The following is a 10,747-nucleotide window of genomic DNA, read 5'->3' on the forward strand; positions in this document are numbered from 1 at the left end:
TACTTCTCAGCTTATTCTGTGAGGCCAGCATTATCCTAATACCAAAACCAGGCAAAGACAAGGAAACTACAGACCCATACCTCTTGTGAATATAGATGCAGAAATCTTTAGCAAAATATTAGCAGATCATATCCAACTATATAGAAAAAGAATTATATACCATAACCAAGGGAGATTTATCCCAGGTGCGCAAGGCTGATTTAACATTCAAAATCAATTGTTGTAATCACATCAACACCTGCTCATGCTAAAAATAACTCCCAGCAAACTAGGAATAGAAGAGACCTTAAAGAACATGTAGAAAACTCTACAACTAACATCATGCTTAATGCTGAAAAACTAGAAGCTTTCCTGCTAAGATTAGGAACAGGGTAAAAATGTCCCCCTCACATCATCTTTTCTGTATCACACTAGAAATCTCAGCTAATGCGATAAGAAAAGAAAAAAAAAAAGGCATACCGCTTGGGAAGGAAGTCAAAATTGTCTTTGTTTGTCTTTGTTTACACATAAGATGGTTGTCCATGTAGATAACCTGAGAGATTTGACCAAAAACAAAACAAACAGAAACAACTCTTGGAACTAATAAGTGATTATAACAGGGTTGTAGGATACAAGGTTATTATACAAAAGTTAATCACTTTTTTATATACCAGCAATGCACTAGTGGAATTTGAAGTTAAAAACAATGCTATTTACATTAGTATCCAAAAAGTGAAATACTTGTAAATCTTAACAAAATATGTATAAGATCTATAGAGGAAAACTACATAATTATGATGAAAGAAAATTTAAAAGAAACTAAATAAATGAGACAATATTCCATGTTTATAGGAAGACTCAATATTGTCAAGATGTTGGTACTTCCCAAATCAATCTATAGATTTAATACAATCCCACTCAAAATCCCATCAAGTTATTATGTAATAGTCAAACTGATTCTAAAGTTTATATGGAGAGGCAAAAGACCCAGTATTGAAGGAGAAGAATGAAGTTGGAGGACTGACACTACCTGACTTCAAGACTCTGTAAAGCTATGGTAATCAAAGCAGTGTGGTATTAGTGAAAAAACAGACAAATCAAAATAGAGAGCCTAGAAATAGATCGACTCTCTTCAGTGTGCAGTCATCCTTCAACATCCATAGTGGGGATTGGTTCCAGGACTCCCCATGGACACAGATGCTCAAGTCCCTTATATAATATGATATAGTATTGGCATATAACCCACATCCTCCCATATACTTTAAATCATTTCCAGATAACTTATAATACCTATTATAATTTAAATACTATGTAAATAATTGTTATACTGTATTTAATGACAGTAGTAATACAGTATAATGTAGTAATAATAATGTCATTAATGGAATAATGATAAGGAAAAACAATGTCAGTACAGATGCAACCATCCACTTTTTCCCAAATATTTTTTAATTCATGATTGGTTGAATCCATGGATGTGGAACCCACAGATACAGAGGGCTGACTATATTCAACTGACCTTTGACAGAGGAGCAAAGAAAATAAATCCAAAAAAGATCCTCTTTTCAACAAATGATGCTGGAACAACTGGATATCTATTCACATGCAAAAAAACATGAATCTGGATATAGACCCTTCTACACCCTTCACAAATATTAACTCAAAATGATCACAGACCTAAATGTCGAATGTAAACTATAAAACTCCTAGAAGTTACCCTAGGAGAAAATCTAGATGACCTTGGGTATGGCAATGACTTTTCATATACAACACAACATCAGAGGCATGATCCATGAAAGAAATAACTGATAAGCTGGACTTTGTTATAATTTAAAACTTCTCTGTGAAAGACACTGTCAAGAAAAAGAGAAAACAAGCCACACATTGGGAGAAATATTTGTAAAAGTTATATCTGATAAAGGACTGTTATCTAAGTTACAAAAAACTCTTAAAACTCAACAATACAAAACAAACACCCAGTTTAAAAATCAGCAAAAGACCTGAACAGACACCTCACCAAAGCAGATAACAAATAAACACGTGAAAAGATATTTAACATCATATATCAATAAGAAATTGCAGAGTAAAACAACAATGAGATACCTCTATACACCTGTTAGAGTGGCCAAAATCCAAAACACAGACAACACCAAATGCTGACAAGGATGTGGAGCAACAGGAACTCTCAGTCATTGCTGATAGAAATGCAAAATCATACAGGCACTTTCGAAGACAGTTGTAGATTTCTTATAAAATTAAGCAGATTCTTACATACTATTCAGCAGTTGTGCTCCTTGGTATGAGTTGAAAACTTACGTCCACATGAAAACGTTTGCATGAATATTTACAGCAGCCTTATTCATAATAGCCAAAACTTGAAAGCAGTCAAGATGTCCTTCAGTAGGTGAATGGTTAAATAAACTAGTATATTCAGACAATGGAATACTCTTCAGCACTAAAGAGAAATGAGCTATCTATCAAGCCAGGAAAAAGACATGGAGGAAACTTAAATGCATAACACCAAGAGGAAGGAATAGGCAGAGCACAGGGGAATTTTAAAGCAATGAAACTCCTCTGTATGATATTATAATGGTGGGTACCTGTCGTTACACTTTTGCCAAAACCCATTGAATGTACACCACCAAGAGCAAAGCTTAATATAAACTATGGATTTGAGGTGATAATGAAGTGTCAATATGAGTTCACTGATTGTAACAGATGTACCAGGCTGGCGGAGGATGCTGATAGTGGGAGAGGTTGTACATGAGTAGGGGCAGGGAGTAAATGAGAACTCTACTTTCCAACCCATTTTGCTATGAACCTAAAACTGCTCTAATAAATAGACTATGTTTTTTAATGTTATGTGAGGAAGGTTTAACCTGAGAAAATACAATATGTTGTTGATTTTTAATAATTATTAAACAGTTTCTGTTCTTTGCTGTTGTTTTTCTCTGCCACTGGTCTTCACTTGTTTTTCTCTTTGTTTTGGTTTTTGAAACAGGGTCTTGCTCTGTCATGAAGGCTGTAGTGCAGTGGTAGATCATAGCTCACTGCAGCCTCAAACTCCCAGGCTCAAGTGATCCTTTCACCTCAGGCTCTTGAGTAGTTGGGACCACAGGCACATGCTATCGCGCCTAGTTAATTTTTTTTTTTCATAGAGACAGTGTCTCCCTATGTTGTCCAGTCTGGTCTCAAACTCCTGGCCTTAAGCAATCTTCCCACCTTGGCCTCCCAGCCTGGACTTCACCTGTTTTGTTCACAACTATAACCCTGCCACCTAGTACAGAACCTGGCATATTGTTTAAAAAAAAAAAAAAAGCAACAGTGATAGCTTCATTCTGAAATAGTATATTCAGTGATGTGTTGGGTACTGCTGTAAGTACTTTACATGTGTATGTACTCATTTAAACTTCACAACTTTGAAGTAAGTACTTATTCCCAGTTTACAAATGGAAAAACTAAGACACCAGGAGGTCAAGCAACTTGCCCAGATTTACATCGCTAGTAAGTGGTATAAATGAAATTTGACCCCAAGCCATATATCTGAGTGTTTGCTCTTCACCCACTTATACCACCTTTCCTTAAAAGGCAGTCCACAAATATTTGTTGACTGGGTGAATGAATGAGTGAATGGATATGAGTGAAAGAATGAAATGAAAAGGCAACTTTTAATATAATATCATTGGTACATTTTTATTTTAAAACATGTTCATGCACAGTACCCAAATGTTCATTATTACTAACAGATTATACATTGTAGTAAAGTCATACAGTGGAGTATTATACAGCTGTGGGGAAAGTGAGTTACAACTACAGATAACAGTGTGTATGATTCTCGTGAGCATAATGTTGAGCAAGAGAAGCCAGACCCTAAAGAGTATCTGTTTACTGTTCCTCTATACCAAGGACAGAAGAGGCGCGTTAGAAGTCGGAATGCTGGGAACCCTGGGCAGAGCTGGAAGGGCACCAAGGGGGGCTTCTTGGAAACAGGAGTGTCCTCTCCTTCATCCGGTGCCGGTGACATGGGTGTGTTCAATTTGTAAAAGTTATTTGAGCTATACACGTATATGTGCACATTTTTTGATTGGTAAATTCTACTTTAATAAACAGCTTTTTAAATGGCTAAGTTAGAAAAAAGGGTCAAAAAGATAAATAAGATGTTGAAAGTGTATTTGCCCAAAACATTCTTTAACTGTAGGTATTTTTTGGAAAACGTGCTATGAGTAATTTTCTGTTTCATTTTTAAGAGTTCTTAGGTTTTTCAGATGTAATAAAATTGTCACATATTACCTGTGTAATTCGATTTCTAAAATGTGATTGAAATGAACTTACCCCAAAATCCACATATGCTCCCACTCAGCATGAGCTGGTCACGTGGGTGTTGGCCCCTGACGCGTGATGTAAAGGACACCAGCCCACTGACTGTCTTGCTTGCCCTCCTGACTTTAGTCACAATCTTTCAAGCCTCATAGGTTGTCTCCAGGGATTTCTCATCAGTGTTTTGTGTTTCTCTTACATTTTTATTCCCTTTTCCAGGCCGAACAGTCCAAAGAAGAGCAGAAGCAAGGTTTGAATGCAGAGAAGTTGATGAGGCAAGTCTCCAAGGACGTGTGTCGGCTCCGGGAGCAGAGCCAGAAGGTGCCTCGGCAGGTGCAGTCCTTCAGGTGAATAGCCCCATCCAGGACAGCTTTTGGGTTGCCCTCATGTGGTCTGATTGTGTAGGAATTCACCTCAGTGCAGTGAAAGTTAATACTAGGATCTGAGACAGAAATCCTGTGTTCCCTGCCTTGAATATGTAATTTCCCATTTGCACCTGAGGTGATAAATGTGACTGGCAGAGTTAAAGGCTGATGAGAGCCTAACTCCCCTCAAGAACCCAGGGTGTCCCCAGCTCTTAGTAGCTGTTGGCACATCTCATTGGACTTTTCCAACCCAGGATACAAAGGTACAGAAAACTCAGACATCTTTGGGGTTTTGTTCCCTCATTTCACAGACATTCCTTGGGCAGCCCCAGAAACCTTGCACCTTGTCAGGCCCTGAGATGCGGAGGCTAAGAACATGTGTGTTCTGCTCTTCTCGGGGGCTCTAGGCTGTAGTGGGGACAGGCAGGTAACCAGGTCATCGCAGTGCGTGTGGAAAGAGCTCACTAAAGGTATGGGTAGGGACCTGTGAGAGATGTGGGAGGAGCCTCAATCCGTATGGGGCAGGTGCTGGGGCTGCGGGCACCAGCGGAGGAGATGATAAGAGAACCCATCATGGAAGGATGGCTGCAAGCTCCTTAGGCACCTAGGGGTGGCAGTTTTGAGTGGGACATTGAGGCAGGAAGAACAGCACGGACAGAGGCACAGACCTTAGAAGTCAGTGCCAAGCTCTGGCGCATGGGGACTTGCCCGCTGGCGAGCCTGTCTGGGAGAACTGGGCTCAGACTGCACAGGCCTCGGAAGCTGTGCACAAGAGGCTTCCGCTGGCGGTTTCCGATCGGGCAGCCAGCAGGGCTCTCCACGCACAAAACCAAATGATGGGAATGGCTTCTATGTGGGGCAGATATCAGGCATTGTGGAGAGTGGGCTGGGGAGAAACGGGTAAGGGTGGCCTGTGAGGTTCATGGGAGGTTCATGGGGGGCAGTGGCTGTCCTATGGTGCCAGCGCTTGAGATGGAGAACGCTGGGGAGCAGGGGTGTGGGGAGGATGCTGACCTCTGCCATGGCACACCAGGCAATGCCAGCAGGCCAGCAAGGTAACCATGACCAGCAGACAAGGGAAAATAAAAATCTAAAGCCAGGGTTAGGGGCCAGGATGGAGATTAAAAAATGGGAGTGCTCATCTTCAATGCACTGGTCTCATCAGTGGAAATGGACCAGACATCCCAGAAAATGTGAGGTGACTGGGAAAGGAGGCCTGGTGGGCACCAGTCACTGAAGGGCTCACCCCAAAAGAGATACTAGAAGGAATGGCCGGAGAGGTCGGAGGAGAACCAGGAGCCTGGGGCTGGAGGATGGGGAGAGGAGATTGATGGAGAGAACTGCAAAGTGCACCCAGGATCCCTGGTGAGCACAGCAGATGTTTTCAGCCCCGTCGGAGGGAGCTCAGCAGAAAGGTTTGCTCCTACTGGGTTTTTATTGGGTTTTGGTTGAGGTTTTGTATAGACGAGTCTTTGGAAAGCGTTTAGGTGTAAAGGGGAGAAGCCTGGAAGAAGCGAGTGTTTTTGAAGTGTGGGGAAGCTAGGTCACGTGGTGGAGCAGGGACAGCTTTGGCACGCTGTCTAGTGCCAGGCGGGAGGGCAGGGCCACGCACCATGTGGCAGCAGCAGTGTGCCTTAGTGGGCTCACAGCTCCTTCATTTTTATGCAGCATCTTGTAGTGGAGAGGTTTTTCCGCCCTCTTTTCTGCTAAATAATCACATTTGTGACTTTCAGGGAGTGCCACTCCTTGGGTTTTAGAACTGCAGGTGAGGGGAGTCCATCCATGCCCCTGTTGCTGTGGTCACTTAGAGAGTAAGCAGCATTGCCTGGCATGGAAAGTCACACAACTAGCAGTTGTTGCTGAAGCCCGAAGCAAAGAATCCATGAACATTCCCAGCTTCCCTTAAGATACGAAGCCATTATATCACCAGGCAAGTGATGAGAATGATGAGATGGACAGGGTGAGACAGGCCGCGCTGGAGGCGTGGGATTTGTGCGGCTGCCGGTGCCTGGCCTGGGGTGGTGAGATGGGCAGCGGTGGGGCCTGGGGCGTTCTGCCCGGCACCACCCCAGCTGCTTATTTCACCTGGAATCAGGAGCCTGATGGTCCCTGGCCTTCTAATTTTTCAAGAGAAGTTAGAAATCAACAATTTTATATGAAATATCTCAAATGCAGGCACTGGCAACTAGTGCGGGTATTTTTAAACACCCCAGTTGCCAGCTGCGCCTTACGGCCTCTGCTGACATCACGCCCACACTCGGGGCGATTTTCGTTCTCATTTTCCTCTTATGGAAGTGAACAAATGTAAAGGACGCTGCTCGCAGCAGTAGCTCGCTCCAGTGTCCTGTCCTGTGTTTCCACTCCTCCTCTTCTCTGTCCTTCCTTAGTCTTCAGAACATCCTCACCACGGCTCTGGTTTCTAGCCTGCGCCTCCTCCCCCATCTGGACTGTTCTTTCACAAAGGAGGGCCAGTGCTTGATTCTTCAGCTACCAGTGTGCCCCTTGCATGTCGTATGCCCTCAAGAAATACGCGCTGACGGCATAAATGTACAGTGTGAAGTTCTGTAGGAAAATAGACGTACTGTTTGTCTTTTTTTTTTAAGTACTCTCCTCACCTGAACACCACTCTGCCCTGTCTCAGCCTCTCTGCTGCTCCGGGACCAGGGCAGTTACTGCCTTTCAGAGAGTGAGTTCTTCCTTCTCCTTTCATTGGAGTCGTGGTGTCACTCATCAGGTTGTCCCTGCCTCAGCACGGTATCGATTTTAAAGACTTTTCCTGGTATTATGTACTGTTCTGTGAGGTTACTGAGAAGTTTCCACGTAGGATTTTGGGCCTTTTGAGTCTTCCACTGCCTAGTTTGGAAGCACCCATCCTAGACCAGACCCCTACTAGTTTAAAACCTGTCTTCTGTTGGAAGTTCCCTGAAGGGAGCTTACTGGCGTGGTCTATAGGTGACTTCCGTGAGCCAGAGCTGCTGTTCTCCTTGACGCCCTCCCTTTAGCAGGCAGAGACTCTCCTGATTGTACATGGACGGAGTTCTGCTTAAGGAAAAGAGCTTCTGCCTGTGCCTGTAGAGACATCACTGCCGCTGCAGGCCCTGGGGACTGTTTTAATCGTCCCAGAGTATTTTTAGCGTCATATTTAAGTCAATTTATTTCTCACCCCAACTCTAGGGAGAAGATTGCCTACTTCACCAGAGCAAAGATAAGCATCCCGTCCCTGCCGGCTGACGATGTGTGATTACATGGTTTAAGAAATTATTTTGTCATCTGTTCAGCTTTTTAGGGAGGGTAAAAGACTGAAGATTTGTTTTTTTGTTTTGGTGTTTGGTTGTTTTTGGTAACATAACTGTCAACTCTTGAAGAACTTTTATTTCACGTCAGATTTTCAACATTTTAATTTTTAAAGTATCTTGAGTGTAATTTTTATGTGCTTAAACAAGAAAAAATCAGATAAGAAAAATGGGATAATCTGGTACACAAATGTTGCCCAGAATGTGCGCATTGCCAGTGGGCTTTATTTTGTAAACACGGAATGGAGGCAGTACTACCCCACGTGTGTACTGTTGAGCCGACTGTTGAGAGACAACTTGGTTCAGCAGGTGGTCTTGCTTCTCCTTTGTGTTTCTGTGAGTAGGCCGTGCCGATGGCAGCACCGCCACGTGGTATCTGTGCGCTGGCGAGGAGAGTGTGAGCAGTCGCTGGGGTGCAGCGTTCCAAAGTCCACCCAAAATGGATGCTGCGTTCATGGCCATCACCTGTGCAGCAACACCTGGTTTCCTTAAAACGATTTCCTTTTTGTCCTTTTATATTTTTCTAAAGAAAACAAAAATATAAACTACCAAGTTATCTTAAGAATAAGAATACAAAGGAGCACTGCTCTTGGCTACACTAAAGATCTTGGGATTCATGACACTGAGGGCAAGGAGAAGAAAGAACACCAGCCATGTAGAGATACAAATAAGCTCATCAAATGAGCAGCTGGTTTCTCTCACTCAGCCTGAATTTGCAGAAGTGTTCAAATGTGAGTTTCTGGCTTGCACCAGTGTTTTGCCCTAAATCTAAGGATGGTGCCAAGTGGTGGCCCTGTGTTCTAAGGACAGAGGAAGCTGGAGGTGTGGAGAGAAACGCATCGGCACTCATTTGGTATAACCAAGAAGAGGGGAAAAGATGTCTTGATAGAATGAAAGTTGCCAAAAACAAACGAGTTTATCAAGAGATTTCTAACATTTAGTAGAAATTGCTTCATAGCTCTCATTTTTAGGGGATTCTATCTATAATTTATGGTAAATAGTTCGGAGGCAAAGGGAAGAATGTGCCGGGGGGGATTATTAATTTGAAGTATAAGCTAAATTGTTTATGAAATGACTTTTGGATGAACAAGTTTAGAGAGAGAAACTGACTAATGCGTCCTCCAGTTTAGAATTTCACCTTACCCAACCCAGGCACGTCTTAAAAAACATATCCTCAGTGCAGCTCTGCCAGCATCAAGCTTTTAAAATATATAATATTTAGACCATTTAAACCATACTTATTACTCAGAAACAATTTGGGGTTAGCCATCTAATATGGCAAATAAAATAGATTTTTTTAAAGATATCCAAAATCGTCTTAAAGGAACCCCTTAAAGAACAAAAAAGTTGTGTTCCTAAGTTAGAATGCTCACTAGCAAGAATTTTTATTTTCTTGAAAGCAATTGTATATATTTTAGAAAGTTCATGTTATTGGAATCGAAGTTCAAATTAAGCAACTTCTGAGCCTAGAACTTTATTTTTTCCTAAATGTCCCACCACTTAACATACAAATTTCTCTGAAGACATAACTGGACATGGCAGACACTACTTTGAACAAAAACCAGCCTAGTGAATTGACTGAGTACAGTCCTTTAAGACTGCCCAGTTCATTCTATTAGATGACTAAGGAAAACTAGAAAAAGAATACAGTTCACCCTTGTCGAGGTCCAGTGTGAAAGACAGAAGTTTATTTAACGTGGAGGTAAATGAAGGTGAGCTGTTTTCAGCGTCTTAGTTTGACCATGAAGATGTCTATAGAATTATGTGTAGTTGTTCTGTACGATTTTATTTTCTTCATTTATTTATTTACAGTCTTATTTATGTTCTGTTTAATATATAGTTTGATTCTGGCCATTTTTAAATATTTGACACAGAAGAGACTATATTGGAATATTTACAGCTTTATAAGTCTTTCATCAGATTAGCTGTTGACTTTTTGTAATACAAAAAGTTTCAGACAAGTATTAAAGAATAAAATCTGTCTCAGGCTGGTAGTTAGCAGTTGTGACCAAGATGCTTTTGGTTGTTGTATTTCACAAAATTTCCTCATTTCTAACATGAGAGATGAACTTATTTTAATATAATCCTTTTTCTACACTTTAAAAGTCAGCAATAGTGTTATGTATTTATAGGCAGCTTTTAATAATCTTGTCATATTTGTACTAACCCAAATGATTCACAGTGACAAAACATTTTAATAACTTGATCACAAAACCATATGGACAAATACGAATTTTAATATTATAAATACTATTTTTAAAAGGTAGAATTTATTCGCACAGGGTAAAAAGAATGTAATATTTAGTTCTCAAGTTTGAATTATCATTATATTATTACAATTTTGTATATCAGAATCTTAAGTGTTACAGGTACAAAAAGGATATTGCTAGCCAAATGAACAAAGTTTAGCTAAATCTCTGTAGCATGCAAATCAAATAAATTAAAATTTTTTGCTATTGCTTTATCTATATTGTATTAAATATCAAAAGCTCAGGACTGAACTTAATATTTAATCAGGTTAAATTCTGAACATGTTTCTGTTTTAATTTGTCTTGTTTGTAAACGTATGCAAATACATCACATAGATTAACTTTGGTTTCTGCACTTTCCATGTGTTTGTGGGTGGAAAAAAATTCAGTCGGTTTTTAAAAAAACAAAAACAAAAAACAAAGCTACATATTGCCTAATAGTCTATTTCCGTGTAGCTTATTGTTCAGTTTATTTCCCTGATTGGCACAAACACACGAGTTTCCTGGAACCATGTACCAAGCAAATACAAAATATTTCACGAAG

The 10,747-nt window shown here is 40.8% G+C and overlaps 2 protein-coding genes across 7 annotated transcripts in view; one reads left to right on the forward strand and one right to left on the reverse strand.

Moving 5' to 3' along the window:
- WWC2 (WW and C2 domain containing 2) overlaps positions 1 to 10,544 on the forward strand; it is a 218,253-nt gene extending 207,709 nt beyond the window's left edge. For 3 of the 6 annotated variants that reach the window (XM_078002451.1, XM_028848907.2, XM_078002449.1), the window contains 3 exons: positions 3,886 to 4,005; positions 4,516 to 4,643; positions 7,836 to 10,544. In XM_078002451.1, coding sequence (XP_077858577.1) covers positions 3,886 to 4,005; positions 4,516 to 4,643; positions 7,836 to 7,902 — 315 coding nt within the window. In that variant the 3' untranslated portion in view covers positions 7,903 to 10,544. The remainder of the gene's footprint in view (positions 1 to 3,885; positions 4,006 to 4,515; positions 4,644 to 7,835) is intronic. The other 3 variants (XM_078002452.1, XM_078002450.1, XM_015139578.3) reach the window with 1 other exon arrangement.
- Positions 1 to 10,747, reverse strand: part of DCTD (dCMP deaminase) — a 500,232-nt gene that overhangs the window by 411,674 nt on the left and 77,811 nt on the right. The window lies entirely within an intron of this gene.

This window comes from Macaca mulatta, chromosome 5, assembly GCF_049350105.2.
Source record: "Macaca mulatta isolate MMU2019108-1 chromosome 5, T2T-MMU8v2.0, whole genome shotgun sequence".
Classification (NCBI taxonomy): Eukaryota; Metazoa; Chordata; class Mammalia; order Primates; family Cercopithecidae; genus Macaca; species Macaca mulatta.